Source organism: Podarcis gaigeae, assembly GCF_964106915.1.
Source record: "Podarcis gaigeae genome assembly, chromosome: 5".
Classification (NCBI taxonomy): domain Eukaryota; kingdom Metazoa; phylum Chordata; class Lepidosauria; order Squamata; family Lacertidae; genus Podarcis; species Podarcis gaigeae.
The window spans coordinates 31,282,633-31,300,084 of record NC_139681.1 but is presented as its reverse complement, the minus strand read 5'-3'; the positions used below and the strand labels follow the sequence as shown (position 1 = coordinate 31,300,084).

The window sequence follows — 17,452 nt, the reverse complement described above, 5'->3', positions numbered from 1 at the left end:
CATGTTGGCAGTGTTATTTTTTTCTTTAAAATAGCTGAAAAACTCAACACCTTTGGCCCAGAAAAGCTCAACTCTTATGTCCAGATTTTCACTTTTTGAAATATGGCAACCCTAATCCCCAAACACACCTGAACAGATTTAAAAAAAACAGGTTTTTCTTACAGATCTCATCTCATTAAAAGAGGCTGCAAATACCTGGTAGTTGTTGTTCAAACTTAGATCTAAAAGCCCAGGGAATGCCATTTACATGCAAGTCATTAATGCAACTCATGCTACATCCAGTATGGCTCTCTGAGCATGCCTCAAAATCCTGTTCATGATTGCAAAACTCCTTGGAGTGCATTCTACAGTCTGCACAAAAGGGTTGTCTATCCCAGAAGCAGTGTGACATCCCTGACTTATGCCCTGCTTCTGGCATGGAAGATAACTCCTTGAACTGGTGGGCAATTCCCTAGTCTTCCTGTAAGATGGGACTGAGTCTCACCTATAGGCCAAGCCCAAATCCTCTATGAAGTAGGAGCCAGCTACAGTTTAACCCATGGGCAGGCAAACTAAGGCCCGGGGGCCGGATCCAGCCCAATCGCCTTCTCAATTCAGCCCGCGGACGGTCTGGGAATCAGTGTGTTTTTACACGAGTAGAATGTGTCCTTTTATTTAAAATGCATCTCTGGGTTATTTGTGAGGCATAGGAATTCATTTTTTTCTCCTTCAAAATATAGTCTGGCCCCCCACAAGGTCTGAGGGACAGTGGACTGGCCCCCAGCTGAAAAGGTTTGCTGACCCTTGGTTTAACCTCTTTCCAAAATGCAGTTGCCTTCCCCTGTGGTAGACGTGAAATTCCGGTTCACAGATAGCCAAACTAGGCCTAATGGAGGCAGCCATGTTTGTTGCTCACACATCTGCCCTGATTTGTATACAAAACAGCATGTATACATCTTTTTTTCACATCAGAAGCAGGGCAAAGGCTAAGAGCTTTTTTCCTTCCCTATTTTAGCTCCCCTGCAGCCCATCACTTCAGGCATTTTTCTCCCAGCCTGCTACCAAAACAAAAAACAAAAAACAGAAGTGGCTGAGCTGGGCTTGACAAAATGAGCCAAAAGCAATGATCTGTAAGAATGGAGGGGGAGGAATGTGTTGGGTAGGGCAGCAGATTACTCACTGCCCTTTTAAAAGCTAAAATTACAGACTCAGCTCATCCCTTCTATGTTTTGCATCCACTCCTTCCTCCATGAGAAATAAACATTATCGTTATTTTGCTTCTTAGAGAAAGCTCTACTGATAACCTGCAGTCACACTGTCAGTCTATTCTGCCTTTTCTCTCAACTACTGTGTGCTGCTGAGGACAAATGTCTTAAAACACAAACCCAGTACGTAAACAGAAAACAAGGCAGTGGATGGATGACTGAGGGAGATGTCATTAAACAAACAACAATTAAGCAAAACAGTTTAATTATCAAGGCTTCGTGGGAAGGACGCAGAAGAGAGCCTGGGGTTTTTCTATGTTTTTCCTACCACAGCACCTTTCATGGGAGCCAAGGCTTCTCTGTAGTGGCACCCAAGCTATGGAACAGTATGTTTCCCTTTGGTTCTGTGAGCTGCCCAGAGGACCTACATTGATGGATGCCATATAAAAACTCAGTCAAATCAATAAAATAATGTGCCAGTGTAAACAGGCTTCCTTCAAGCCACTTGTCCTCTCACTGTAAAAATGGGTGAATAGATGGCGCAAGTGAGGCCTACGCACATTGCAAACCCTTTGAAGGTTACACATTTGGCAGTGGAGAAGTGTCCAAGCCTGAAGGACTCTCAAAAAACAAATTCTCCCCCTCAGAGAATTCTGGGCCCTGTGGTTTATTACAGGTTGCTGGGAATTGTAATCCTGTGATGAGTAAACTACACCGCCCAGAATGTTTTGAGGGGAAGAATGTGCTTTGAAGATAACATGTGTACACAGCCAATGCAAGAAGCAAGCTCTGTGAATCAAAAGGGCATCCAGCACACTCTAGCTGAAGTTGGCAAAGTGTCTAATCGTCTCTGGAGAGAAATTGCTCCTGGCTTTCATGTGTGTGGCTGTTTGAGCAAAGGGAGACAACTCCATCCAAGCCGAATTCCTTACCAGAAACTCAGTTTGGGGCTCATCCTGAGGATAGAGGAGAAGGGGCACGTTAGCTATAAAGGGAGCCAACATTTCGGGGAAATCCGTCGTATCAGGCATTCCATTAGAACTGAATGGCTTCTGGAACTTCAGGGCTCCTTCCAAGGGTGCCAGATGACTGCATAGCCTGAAGGCACCACATACTATTTCAGGCCTATCCTAGAAAGAGCAACAGAGAGAGAGAGAATATTGTCAGCCCTTAAAGTGGAGGAAAAGAAATAAAAACACTTGAAAACACTTGTGTGTGTGTTTGTTCCCTTAGGTCTGTCTTGCAGAATTACAAATGTACAGAGTCACTCATAGAAAAGTTTGTACTTGTTAGCTTCTTATTTTTTTAATACAGGGCCTTTTTTGTGACAGCACTCACAGATATGACATACCAACACTTTTTTCTGCCTATGGCAGCCATTTTGACTTTGGCACCCACAGCACTTTTATCAATATATGTTTGGCTGTATAATTATTGTGTGGTTTTTATATTGCGACTTTATGTTGTGAACCACTCAGAGACCTGCGGGCATAGGGTAGCATACAATTTTTGATAGTAATAGTAATAATGTATTAGCACCTATTTTTTTTACCCCCAAAATGCACTGGTTTAATATAATACAGGGTCCCTCACTTTGTTAGGGCTACAAGAGGCTGTTTATTGATGAACCAGCTAACACGCAACAACTTAGGAAAACAAACTTGTTGATAAACGATCTTTAATTGGGAGCAAGCAGTGAGGTGGCCTAGTTTGCTGGTGATACCAAATTGTTCAGGTTTATTAAAGCAAAAGGATTACAAAAGGATCTCTGCAAACTGAGTGAATAGGCAGTAAAATGGCAAATGCAATTCAATGTAAATATGTCTAAAATGATGCACTTTGGAGCAAAACTATCTGACCAGCAACAAGAATTTGGGGTCAATAATAGATTGCTCAATGAATCTGTTGATGCAGTGTGTGGTGCCCATGAAAAAGGCAAATTCCATGCTGGGGTTCATTAGGAAAGGAATTGAAAATAAATCTGCTGAGCTTGTAAACTTTTGTTCTTATGAAACTAACCATAAAAACAAGCTAAAGGGTGGAGTCTTGGCTCCAACCCATAATAATTGGAGACAATATTGAACTCTATAATAACTTCCTATTATATTGAATGGGTGGTGGAAAATATTTACAATTCAACAAGTCTTAGTTTTAAATTAAGAATTCTTTCTGTTTAAAATGGTTGACTTGCAGAAGAAGAAGAAGAAAAGAAATAAAAACATGAGTCTGGTATAAAAGTATTTTCAGAACCAGTTTTTAAAAAAATCACTATGTTTTGAGTTAAACAAGAATGAAACTAAAAAGCTGGCTTGTGAAAACTAATATAAATAAAACCAACATTATTCATAGCATAGATGCATCCTCAGAGAGGCTCCCACACAGTGTGAACGGCTTGGATCTGGTCCGTGTAAGTCATGGTTGAAAGTGTCAGTACCAAGAATATCTCAGTCTATTTACCTGCACTTGTTTTCCAAGTTGTACCAGAATGATAACTCCTGTGTCCACCATCTTCTTGCATTGGATTGACCAGTCCTGGAAAGGGAGATACTGGCAACCTTTCTCCAAAAATTGACTGATTCTTTCCTGAGGAAAATAAATAGAAGGAAGGAAGGAAGGAAGGAAGGAAGGAAGGAAGGAAGGAAGGAAGGAAGGAAGAAAGAAAGAAAGAAAGAAAGAAAGAAAGAAAGAAAGAAAGAAAGAAAGAAAGAAAGAAAGAAAGAAAGAAAGAGGAGCATTACGAGATGGTTTTATACCAACTTGCAATATTTTCTGGAAGGGCTGCAGAAATTTATGGAAAGGGGTGGGGAGTCACACTTTGAATGAAGTCTCCATAAGTCCTGTAGCACAGAGAGGGTATCATCTCAGTCGAGAGCATTTTAGAATATAAGAAGAGCCTACTAAACAAGGCCAATGGCCCACATTATCCAGCATCCTGTTCTCACAGAGGCTACGCAGATGCCTGTGGGAAAATCCACAAGCAGGACCAGAGCACAACAATTCAATTTATTTCCAGCAAATGGTATGCAGAAGCATTATTGCCTCTGACTGCAAAAGCAGAGCAGAGCTATCATGGCTAGTTTGACTTTCAGAATTAAAAAAGTATGTTTGACTTTCAGATTTCAAAGGGCATTTCAGCCTTTCCTCGCTTAATGCTATTCCCCCACGTGAACTATTGCAATGCTCTTTAGGTGGGGCTGCCTTTGAAAACAGTTCAGAAACTTCAATTAGTGCAGAATGCGGCTGCCCAGTTGTTGACAGGTTTGAGAGCAACAGATAATAAGGCACAAATTTTGTTTCAGCTATGTGGCCTGCCTGTATGTTTCTGAGCTTAATTCAAAATGCTGGTTTGGACCGATAAAGCTCTTCAAGGCTCAGGGCTCTAATATCTTTCCAGAATGCTGCTTCTGGTATGAACCTACCTGGACCCTTAGATATTTGTCTAAGGCCCTTCTTCAAGTCCCCACCTCTGAGGAAAGCTTGGAGGGTGGTGACAAGAGAAGGGTCTTTTCAGTGGTGGCCCCCATTCTGTGGAATGCGCTCCCCTGAGAGAGACACGTTAACCTTTGTTGACACATCTTTGGTGGCATATGCAGACTTACTTTTCTACCTTGGATTTCAATAGACTGAGGTGATATTGTTTTGTTATTAGCTGCCAACGCTTCCTGTGATCATATGTGGGTTGCTTTTGTTTTGTTTTTATGGTGTAATATATATTTTTTTGTTTTTAACAATGCTGTAAACTGCTTGGAGAGCTCTGGGTAACAAGCAACTAACAATTAATAGTAACAAAAACAAGAAGAAGAATATAATAATGATATGTTATGACATTATGGGCTCATACAGTCAAACAGAAATTGCAACACATCTAAAATACTTTCAGTTTATGCCTAGGGTTGCCAACATCTGAGCCATCCCCCACCACCAGGGTTTATTATTGGAAGACAATGATAGACAATAATGTGTCTCTCCACATCTACTGATTTTTGAGAATTAGTCAAAGGCATAACAGACCAGGCTATTTGTGGCAGAGCGGGGGGGGGGGGGAATAATTCTGTGTTCTCAGTTGTTCACCAAATGAAGGATGGAAATCCTAGAATCCTCTCCGGAATACTTACATCCGTGGAATTGTCTTGCATGATCTTCGCCATCATTACTGTAACGAGCTTGCACATACCACACTTGAGACTTTTCTGAGAAAGAGAAGAAATAGTAAAAAATATTATTATTATTATTATTATTATTATTATGTATCCCAATTCCATTGGCAGAATCCAGCTCAAGAACACCAACTAGTGCAGCATGAGGCTTCCCCCGTCCTGCCCTGAATCGGCTCTAGGGGGTCAGGAGAACCCCAGAGTTGCCCACAGTGGGGAGGGATTGTCCCAGGGAAACCATCGGAAGAGCACAACACTGAATTTGAATTCCTTGCCATATATTTGAAGGACATGAAATCCATGAGACTAGTTTAATCCTTGCATATCTACAATTCCCAACTATAAAAAGGTAATGGTATCCCTGACCATTAGGTCCAGTTGCGGACGACTCGGGGTTGCGCCCTCATCTCACTCTATAGGCCGAGGGAGCTGGTGTTTGTCCACAGACGGTTTTTCCGGGTCATGTGGCCAGCATGACTAAGCCACTTCTGGCGAAACCAGAGCAGTTCACAGAAACACAGTTTACCTTCCCGCCAGAGCGGTACCTATTTATCTACTTGCACTTTGACGTGCTTTCGAACTGCTAGGTGGGCAGGAGCTGGGACCGAGCAACGGGAGCTCACCCCAGCAAGCCTGAGAGGCACAGTGGTTTAGACCACCTCGCCACCCCCATCCCCGAACCAACTATAATTCCCAGGTGTTTGTGTGTTTTGCATGTATGGTGTGTACACAACCTAGGTCAGTTGCACTTCATTCCCACTGAAATCAGCAGGACTTCAATTTGAGATGACCTCTTTCTATACGGCTCGTTCAGGATCTAAATCAAGGCAGACCATTGCTTTACCTTGCCCAGCCTGCTCTGTCTGACAGCAGCTATGTGGCCACTCACTCAAAGGTGCATGCAAGGGAATGTACCTAGACACTTATACAGGCAACACATGCACTTTCCCCCTGAGCTGTATGGTGCAGCTAAATAAGGGTTTGAGACATATGTGCCAATTCCCTGGGACCCTGGGTACCTGAGCACCCACAAAATTCCCCATGAAGAGGCCGGGCATCCACAAATTTCAGTGCCAGGGCCATGCACACTTCATGGCACCCACGGCCCCAGACACCCACAGTTGCAGGGCCAAGCTAGCACTCCGAGGACAGAACCACACTTTAAAGTGTGGCCCTAGTTGAAGCCCCACCAAGCACTTCTCCAGTCTGCACTCGTACAGCTTGCCCCTGTCCTGACACAAAGGCATTGCGCATTTGTCTGTGCCCTACATTATGCAGTGGCAGGTGCAGGCAAAAAGGGCAGGGTAGAAATATACAATCCAGGACACAGGTAATTGAGTCAGTTGGCATGTGTGTTAAGAGCAGGGTGGCTGCTGTTTATGGCGGTGGAAATGTCTTTAATGTAACATGGCAGTTCTGGCCTCAGTTCTCCTGGTGAAAGAAAGGAAGTGGAGCAAGGCTAGCTGACTGAACAGCTGGTGCCGTCTAGAAATCCTCCGTTAAACTGGCCTTTCCGTATCCACTCAAAAAAGAAAGTTGGGGGGGAACCTAATATGGTTTTCATAGTCGTTTCAGTTTTGTTTTGTTTTTAGACACTGTGTTTAAGGGGCTAGCTGGTTGGTATTCTGCAATCGCAATGCAATGCAGCATCTGGAATCCTAAGAATGTCACCTTTCATTTAGAAGAGAAGCAAGTTTGTAGCCCATAATACAGGAACGTGTGTTGGAGCTAGGCTGGAGGCCACAGGAGTGGAGGCAAGTGGTTTTGAACGTGTCTGAGGACAGAAGCCTGCAGAAAAGCTTATTCGTCTAAAACAACTAAATAGGGAGGACAGCTAAGAGGACTTGTTTATTTCTTTTGTAGCCACTGCCGTGCTTTCTTTCTGGTCAGGGGGCAACCTCATTACTCAGTGGCAGGTAAAGAGTTCTCTGTGCTTGTTCAGAGCACTTCATTTTTTAATTTTTTAAATTTTTTATTAAAGATTTTCTTGTTTTACAGAAGTAAGTGTAATGTCTCTCATATTTTTTCCATGTAACATTTTTACAAATCCGTTTCATTTGTTGAGACTAAACATCTTTCAAGACAACAATGCCCATTTACACCACAAAGAACTCATAACCCACCTACTTTCGGCAGCGAGAAACACCATAACCAGACACTGGGGAGACCTGTCAGGAGTAAGCATGGACCAATGGTACCAAATAGTATGGGAAACAGCCCTACTAGAAAAATTAACCAATAAACTGAAACTGCATGGTTCTTGGATGAATCCTGTGATCCCCTGCTCAGATTAACCCTTGCATTGAAGGACATGAATGTTGGAGGTGGGCAGGGAGTGCATATTCTGCCGTCACATGGACTCACCACAGGGGTGTTGATCGCCAAAGTCCCATGACAGTGGTCCAAAGTCCCGCACTTCAGTGCCGTGGGGAAGTCCCGACACCATGTTTCCGGACCCTCTGCACACTCTTTCTCCCAAGACAGGGGGCCTGCAGCAGCTGCCCAAAAGAAGAACAGAAAGGTTAGCTTCCAGCTACACAGTGAAAAATGCTCTTTGACGGATTCTACCTTCTATTTAAGCTATCTCAATTTGATTTTGAAAGATAAGTAAGCTGAACTGAGGACCTGCCCACTAGCTCGGCCACTCAGAGGAAACAGCCTTGGAGAAATACTGCTACCACAAATGCCCATCTGTAAAATGGGAACAACAGTGATATGTGGCATCAAGCATGATAAAGTATGAAAGGTTATCTATATAAACCTATGATCGTTAAACCACACACACAAATAATATACAGTGGTACCTCGGGTTACATACGCTTCAGGTTACATACGCTTCAGGTTACAGACTCCGCTAAACCCAGAAATAGTACCTCGGGTTAAGAACTTTGCTTCAGGATGAGAACAGAAATTGTGCTCCGGCGGCGCGGCGGCAGCAGGAGGCCCCATTAGCTAAAGTGGTGCTTCAGGTTAAGAACAGTTTCAGGTTAAGAACGGACCTCCGGAACGAATTAAGTACTTAATCTGAGGTACCACTGTATTTTGGATTTTTCACTGTTTTGGCCCTATGTCCACAAGCTTATTTGCACGCTTTCATCTCAGCTTGTGCATTGGAAGTACTGTATTTCCTTTTCATAGAAAACCATGCTTTTCTTATCACTGCTGGAGCAAGGCCAGTTTAACAAAAATGGACAGTCCTGCCCTTGAAGCCACCGTATCCTCTATGTGCCAGGAATAAACAATTTCAATATTTAATGCATAATTGTGGCACATGAAAACCATGTTGTGTCAGCAGCCTGTTGGGTCAGGCCTAGCCCAGCACATGTTCTCACAGTGTCCAGCCAGACACCTATGGGAAGGCTACCAGCAGAACCAGAGCACAAGAGGCCTCTGTCCTCCTTCAGTTTCCAGAAAACAGTATTCAGAAGCACTGCTGCCTCCAAGTGTGGAGATAGAAAACAGCCAACAAGCTAAAGGCTAGCAGCCATTGATAGACTTATCTTCTAATGAATGCCGTATCCTCCTCATAGCTAACAACAGTCACACCAGAATTAGGATTGTTCACACTGTGGTAAATGTGGCCATCTTGTTGCAATCACTTCAAATCACTTGGGACATGTCTGTGCATAGCTATAGCCTTATTATGAGACAACACTTACTACAGCCTGACCCAATGATCAGTGCTCAATTTGCAGGATGGGAATCTGGGGAGCACCATGTTGCCAACGCCAGTTCTAAATGCAGTATAGCCAAGTTGGTGATCACAAAAGAGAGGGGAACCAGGACTATTCTGCCCACCCCAAGTAATTCGACCTAAGCCAGCCCTGGGGAACTGAAACTGGACCAACAGAGAGAGTGTACTTTGAACAGAAACTCTGGTGAGCCCAGATGTCTACATCTCTATTTATATAGTATTTGCATTACATTGCAGAACCGAAAGCAGAAATATTCTAGCTATCCCTGCAACAGAGGTTTGCTCTGCAGACATTAGCAAGTGATAATGCATATTTTTCAGAACACCTGCTCCCATACCAGCCATCTTGGACCCTCAGGGTGGGCGGGGGGAGAGCTCTTTGGCCCACTGAACAGTGACCCAGGATAAGCCCCCCTCCCTTGTCGTGGAGCCCCTGGAGACACAGATGGCAGCAACTCAGATGGGCTTCTGTTAGCCACCAAAAATGCCTTACCCCTTGAGGGAAATTACTTCATACTCTCCAGTATTTTTAAGGTTCCCCTGCCCCTTGCATTTTGACTGCATTTTGTTAACCATTAGTCCAGGTATTTCACTCTATTGTTCTTCTAGGTTGAACATAATTTCCGGTGTTGGAAACTGCCCTGAGATCACCATGAGCAGTGCAGGGTGGAGATTTTGCAAATATAAAGGAACAAATGTTTAGCTCCACGATCGTGAAAAGCTTCAGCCGCCACTGGTTTCTGCAAATCAGGCCAGGGTTAAAGGCACAGAAGCAGGCCTTTGTGGTTAGTTGGCATCCAGGTTTAGGAAACTGCTGCAAAGTCTCAGCTACATCTAGGAAATTATTTCGTTCTTTTCATGATCGCCATGGTAGGCCATTACTGTTAGCATCTTAGTATGTGACCAGTAGGGCCTGAAATTGTCATGTAGGTTTTGTCCTTGTGGTGGTTGTCTTTAAAAAAGCAACCTCCCAAACTTTTTATCAGCCTAGTTCTTTTCTACTGTGATCTAAAGTTCTGAGATGTTGTAACAGTCAGTAGTTCACCCAAAGCTTTTGTGTTTTACCATGTGCAGAATATCCCCTTAACTCAGCCTTCCCTAACCCCGTGGTGTCCTCCAGCTGTTTTGATCTACATTTCCCATGAGTTGGGGATTGCCTGGGACTGATGGAAGTAGGAGATCAGAACGGTTGGAGGGAAGCAAATTGGCAACGGCTCAGGCTGCCTTAAGATCTTAAAATTTAAAATCTTGTTGAGGTTCTTCCTTTGACACCTCAAATGAGTTTTCCTTCCTACTATTCCTGCTCATATCAAACCCCACAATTACCACCATAGTCACATTATTCTGTTTGGTGTTGGGAGGAATGGGAATCACTGTTTGCTATTTATTAGCTTCTGTGTGCTGCTTCGTACAATGAATGAGGCCGAGACTTTTAACTCAGTAATTTCACATCTTCAAAGAGGTTCATGGGATTACTTCTCCTTATGCTGTGGGTATGCTTTAGATGTAGGGTGGATAGCTTTTCAGGCGGCTCTTACAGCTAAGCCTTTAATAGCAACTTGGATGTGCTTGCATTAGCTTGGTATTATTCTTCCCCATTTAGATGACCAACAGATGCACATAGAGAAGATCTGTTTGCATTGCCCTGACGACCAGATCTGCACATTGCACAGATCTGATGTGCTGTTCATGCATCAGTTCTGTACAGAAAATCAGTTGAGCATCTAGAAGTCAACTGCAAGGACAGACAAGGTCGTAACCCCAGCTTCCCCACTGTCAGCACCACCACTCTAAACATTGATAATCTAAATAGGGCTACTTTTTTATCTCCATGCTACTGGTTTCTACAAATCAAGTTGTTCCTAAGTTTTTCCCTCCCTGGACAGTTGACATCTATCTATATTCTGGATGCTACATCTCACCAATTTATATTTTTTTTTTAAATCTACACCTACCACTATGGTAGTAAATTCTTTATCCACATCATAGTTTTCATCTGCCTGTGTTGATCATAGCTCAAAGATGCGGCTTGTCCACATTTGGGCATTATTTAGCTGTTAATCCACATTTCCCCCACTCGAATTAAGCAGAGTAATCCACATCTGCACACATTAGAATTTTTATGTAAGGAGCAATTTTGGTCTTTCCTGCTCATACCAGTGAATGTATCCCTGCCTTCTAATTTGCTGATTCAATTATGCTAATTAAGTACCAACTGAGAAGCACAGATAGCTGCATACGCACACCCCCCTTGTTTATATTTTTTATTTTTTTAAAAAAAATCTCAGCCCTACAAATGTGCAAAAGCACACATTCAGGCAACTGTGAATTTTGAGCAGCTACTGGGAGACTGAAAAAGAGATGAAAACAATTGTAAATTCTGAGAGCACACTTTTTGGATGCTACCCAATATATTTGGTATAGAAATTTTAACATGGTTTTCTTGTTCAGTGTTCTGGTTCTTGCAAATCTGAGGGATCCGAAGGTGGAGGGGTGGTCCTGTGCTCAGAAATGGTTACAACCACAGCAGGGAGAGGGGGAAGTTGTCAGCATGGAAAGGGAAGTAGCAGAAAGGGGTGACTGATCCACCCACCATGCAGAACAGCAAAACCAATTACTTCCTACCCTGAGTGGAGCAATTTGGAGCCTTGTTTTCCTCAATTTATCAAATTATTCCCATATCGGGTAAACCTGAATTTACAAGTATGAGAGTGCATTGAGGTGGCGTTGTTTGAGGGAAACATCATTTGGACCAGGCAGATTAAATGGAAATGCAAAGAGCAGCAAACAAACACAAGCCCATAGCTGTTTAGGGTGGGAATGAGGAACCTGTGGCTCACAGTATATTATTGGATTCGCATTAATTCCAGTCAGCATTGCTATATGGGTCAGGCATAATGGGATGTCCTCCTTGCATTTGTCCAGCTGCAAGAGAGGGGTGTGGAGAAACCTGCTCAGAATTCTTCTGTGGATTTCAACACTCTTTACAGTGAGTCAGTAGCCCATTAACACTTTCTTTCTGCCACCCAGTTTCCGGAAATTTAATCTGCTTTATTTCCCCCCCCTCCGCCCCTTTTTAATGTTACTCTGTCTTGGATCTCCAATTACGTTAAGGCATGCCCATGCATGCTTCCCTCATATGCAAATATTCCTCTCTCCCCTTGCACACTTTTCTCATGTTCTTTGCCAGTTTGAACATGCACACTTCCCCTGGTGTTTGCACACGCGCATCAGACGGTTTTGCTTCTGTTTCCAACACACACAACTATACTTGTGCTCTCCCATCCTATTACTGTTTGTCCTCAGATGGCACTGACAACCTTGCATGTAAAAACCACAGCCTGGTGCTGTCCCTCCTGCGCTGTTTTGCACACTTCTTTCATCATTCACCTTCTCAAGCAGAAGAGTATGCTGTTAGCCTATATCTGTCTTGCACTATCTCACTTTTTCTAGTATGCAGGGTGTACTTAGGGGTTGCCCACCCTGCCAAGAGTGCAGGCCCAGGAAAAAAAAATGCACCTCTTCACTCTGGCTCAGAGTGGCTAGGAGGGAAAGCAGCAAGGGAGGGGTGGAGGGAGGGAAGCCGATAGACAGAGGAGGAGCAGAGCAAACCCCCGATGACCACAGAGGAAGTCAACGGCGGAGGACAAAAGGAGATCAAGAGCAAACGTTTTGAGCTTCTGGTTCACGGTGTCTCCCAGCTTTGGAGATGACAAAACATGCCTTTCACGCACAAATCATTATGTATTTCACAACAATCTATGCATCCTTCACTTTGACTCCAGTGGGGAACAAGCCCCTGTTGAAATGACCTTGCTATAAGATCTGGATACACACACACCCTCCACGCAGACTGAAGGTGTAAATGTGTAAATAAACCTTATTTCTTAAAGCTATGACAATCTCTACCGCAGGCATAGGCAAACTTGGCCCTCCAGATGTTTTGGGACTACAACTCCCATCATCCCTAGCTAGCAGGACCAGTGGTCAGGGATGATGGGAATTGTAGTCTCAAAACATCTGGAGGGCCGAGTTTGCCTATGCCTGCTCTACTGCGTCTTCAATTCTCCAAAGGAGCACAGAGCCTGGGCGAATGCCTAGAACCCCCCTGGACTCTTGCTATGGTTCGGGAGAGAGTGGGGGTGGCACCCAACTGCTGTAACAATATTAATGGCTGAAACACAGTGAAGTCGTTCTGTCCCGCTGTGTTTTAGGTTGTATTTCCATGTCTTGTCTATCTATTTTGCTAACACGCTCCTGCAACCATCCAACTCCCAGTCACGAAACTGCCATCTGAGCATGTGCAACAGCTGTCTTAAATGTTCACACCTCAGCCTTACCAAGAACCGAGTGTGACTTAACGTTTTCTAATTGGATGGAAACTGGTTAAAGGGAAGATGCATCAAACACCAGCATTTCTCAAGAAACCACAGGATAGAAATGGATCGCTGCCAATGTTGTGTGTAAATGGGCTTGGGGGGAAAACAGCAGTGGAGCCACAGTGAATGGTAATGTGGACACACCAGAACCTACCCCCATTCTCCACTAAGCTGCACATACAAACACACACCCTTGCCAAGACTTGATCATGCCTCAACTGTAGCTCAGGGAAAATGTGGACACAAGCAGCAAGGTTAGCATCATCGGGGGGGGGGGGCTAAACTCTTGGGGTGAGGATGGAGGGGGATAAGACAATGAGGGAGAAATTGGCAGAGATTAGGAGGGGTGAATGTAATTCACTGCAGGGATTGCGACATGACTGTTGTGTCAACAACAGACTGCAAGAATTGCTTTCCGGAACCTTGAAAAATAATAGATGCTAGTTAGCAAATGGGGAGAGGCATGCACAACCTACGCAAAAGGGTGGGGGGTGTTTGGTTGTTTTGCATACAAGGAAATAGTCTCAAGCATTAAAAATGCTTTTAGGGATGATATAGTATTCAGAGGGCTGAGAGGTCCCTTTCCATCTCCTTTGCAGCACATCAGCATTAAAGACAATGACTGCGTGGGACAAGGCAGCAATTGCAAGGCAGAATTAGGAATGATCTCATCTTTGGGAGAAGTACCAGCAGGAGCCACAAAATGATGCAAGGAGCTTCATTTTTGGGCTTCCTTGGGAGGAAGAGCAAGATTTGTTCTTTAAAAAATGAATAATAATGCAACTCTGTTGCTTGGCAGAGCATTTATGTAGGCAAGCAAGCAAACTATAGTCAAAGAAGTGCCCAGGTTAATGTGTAACGTCGTAGTTATGGTCAGTAAGGCAATAACAAACCATGGCTTGTTTTTGCTAACACACCATAGCTAAGACACTGGACAGGGTACACACATAACACTGAGCCATGGTTTATCGAACTATAGCTTAGTAAACCATGGTTTATAATTACATACAAAGCCAGGGCAATGAAAGAGTTCCAACCCCAACATCCTCTGCCCGCCTCATCTGAACAACAGGCTCCCATGCTTCAACATGTACTTCAGCAGAGGACTTCCGGAGGCGGCGCGAACGGCAATGGCGGTCCTTTCTCCTTTGTGAGGAGGAAGCTCCGCAGAAAAAGGGTCGTCCGTTACGGCGAAACGGAGACCCGCTTTGGAGACCCACAGGCAGCAAGAGCCTGTGGTCCTGAGACTCGGCGGGCACCAGGAGCGACCCCCAAATCGCTGAAGGAACCCCGTAAGGGGCTCTGGATCGGTGGAGGGGGCTGCGGTGCTGTGAGTCGGTTCACGATCTGCGGAGTGAAGCCGCGCTGCTGCTGCCGGTGAGCGCTGACCTCTTTTCCTGCAAAATTGGAGTTGAAAAAGCTACAACCCGTGAGTAAGGATCATACTTTATTGGAGATTTGAATTTAAATTGAATTTGGCCGAAAGCGGAGAGACGAAAAGCAGGAAGTCCGTCTTCCGCTCCCACTGAATATCAAAGCAAAGAGCTGGAGAGTGAAGGCAAAGAGAGACTTTTTGAGCTACTTGATTTGAGCACCCATTGAACTCTATATTAAGTGGATTTAGAGCTGTGAATGGTGGATTTTTTGTTTCTTATTGGCATGGTGATATCTTCTTCTTATGGATTTACATTATAAGCAAGAAACCCAGGTGCTGGAGCTGCCTGTGCAACTGAACTGTCAGTCTGCTGACATGGTTACTTTGAATCTGAACTTTGAAACAATCTGAGAACCTGCTATTTTGAAACATTGAGAATACCAGCTAGCACTATTTGAAACACTGTCATTGTTTAACAGCAAATTCTGACTCTGCTGGGAACTATTTGTGAGGGCTTTTGGACTTTGAATTTTAAACAGTTAAGCAGTTATTAATTGTACTGGACTGAATTTTATTTCTTCCTCAAAACTATTACAAACTCCCCCTAGAGGATTTGGAATTTACAACAGAGACTTTTATTTTACTTTCTATTTCCCGGCCTCCTGTATGACTGTTACCATCTGGGCCGTTGCTTTCTCATGGGAACTCAGCCTGACCTTGACTTTTAGATAACTTTGGAATGAGTGGCGCAAAAAGAAAGGGGGGACCAAGAACCAGACAAACAACTCTAACAACTGTAACTGCAGCCTCACAGGCACGCAGATCATCTGTGCCTACTTTACCATCTGAGGAAAAAGCTGCCTCTCTGCCACAGGCAGGGGAGGAAGAAACGGAGGAATTACAATTAGAAGAGATGGCCTCAGGAGCATCTGGCTCTGTTCTAGAAAGAATCCTAGAGAAATTGGAATCTTTGGATAGGAAAGTGGACCAGCAAACAGCAAAAATAGATTTAAACACAGAAACTTTAAATAAATTGTCTGGGCAAGTTGCACAGAATGCACAAGCTATTGGACAACTGAAGGAGGCTGCAGGTGAAAATCAGAAATTGGCTGAAGACACCAGCCAAAGATTGGGTGAGCTGGAAAAAGAAGTAAGGCCACTCACTAAACAAGTAGGTGAACATCAGAACTATCTTTCTATGATTGAACTTCGGAGTAGGGAGACCAACTTAAGGATAAGGGCAATACCAGAAGTGGAAGAAGGCAACTTAGCTGAGTTCCTGACCAGAGAATTTTCCAAGTTTTGGAATTTAGAGGAAAAAGATTTTAAAATTGTGTCAGCTTTTAGACTTGGAAGACTTATAAAGAAAGAGAAGCCCAGAGACTGTTTGATAACATTGAGATCAAAGGAGGAGAGGGACAAGATTTTAGGCCTTCACTACGGGAAGTCTCTGGACATTTTGGACAGAAGAATTGAAATTTACAAGGACATTCCTAAACAGCTGTTGGATCTTAGATCTGAATATTTGGAGCTTGTAAAATTGTTGAGAGGCAACTCAATCATCTTTAGGTGGGATTTTCCACAAGGCTTGTCCTTTACTTTCAGAGGAAGGAAGATTAAAATTAGAACTTTGGAAGATAGAGATAAATTTCTGATTGCCCACGGAGAAGACCTTCATAAAGGACTTGAACTACCCCCAGGGCCCGAACCACCAGAGGTACCTACACCTGTGGACTCTAAAGACCCACAGAACCAAACACCATCCCAAGGAAAATAACCAGATTTATCCAGGATGTCCCTGCAACTTTTGAGCTGGAATATTAATGGCTGCAACAGCCCGGAAAAAAGGAGGAAAATCTTTCACATATTAAAGAAGGAACAATTGGATATCATCTGTTTACAAGAAACACATGTGACTAGGCTACACAGAAAAGTATTAATAAATAAAAGGCTTGGCCAGGAATTTATATCTTCGGACAAAGTTAAGAAGAGAGGAGTGGTGATATATGCAAAAGAGAGCCTTTCACCTAAATTTTTATTTAAAGACGACCATGGAAGAATTTTGGCAATTGAAATACAGCATCAAGGAGAGAAAATTTTGATATTAGGAATCTATGCTCCAAATGAAGGGAAATCAGAATTTTACAAGAAGTTGCATGGGATTATGTTGGAATATCTGGACTTTGATAACATCATTATGATGGGAGATATGAATGGGATCGTATCGACCAATATGGATAAGTCACAAAGACAAAATGTTACCAAAGACGGCAGACTACCAAAGACCTTTTTTGAAATGACAGATAATATGGACTGGATTGATATATGGAGAACAAAGAACCCCTTGGGAAAAGAAGGAACATTCTTTTCTGAAGCCCAGCTGACATGGACAAGAATCGACCAAATATGGATTTCTAGAGGTCTGGCACCTAGGGTGAGAAAAGTGGAAATCTGCCCAAAGACCTGCTCCGACCATAACGCTTTGAAAATGGACATGACATTAGTACCAACCGGTTCCTTTAGATGGAAGATGAATGACAATTTGTTCAGAGATCAAGAGATCATTAAGAAGGCCCAAAAAGTTATAAAGGACTATTTTGAAATAAATTTGAATACGACGGTGGAAAAAAGAACAATCTGGGATGCAAGTAAAGCGGTCATGAGAG

At 43.5% G+C, this 17,452-nt stretch overlaps 1 protein-coding gene across 2 annotated transcripts in view; it reads right to left on the bottom strand.

Annotated features, from left to right (window-relative positions):
• Nucleotides 1-17,452, bottom strand: part of LOC310845531 (prosaposin-like) — a 48,495-nt gene that overhangs the window by 11,620 nt on the left and 19,423 nt on the right. For both annotated transcript variants that reach the window (XM_083740695.1, XM_083740696.1), the window contains exons 2-5: nucleotides 7,703-7,836; nucleotides 5,300-5,374; nucleotides 3,642-3,767; nucleotides 2,117-2,314 (exon numbers count right to left, since the gene is read on the bottom strand). In XM_083740695.1, coding sequence (XP_083596821.1) covers nucleotides 2,117-2,314; nucleotides 3,642-3,767; nucleotides 5,300-5,374; nucleotides 7,703-7,836 — 533 coding nt within the window. The remainder of the gene's footprint in view (nucleotides 1-2,116; nucleotides 2,315-3,641; nucleotides 3,768-5,299; nucleotides 5,375-7,702; nucleotides 7,837-17,452) is intronic.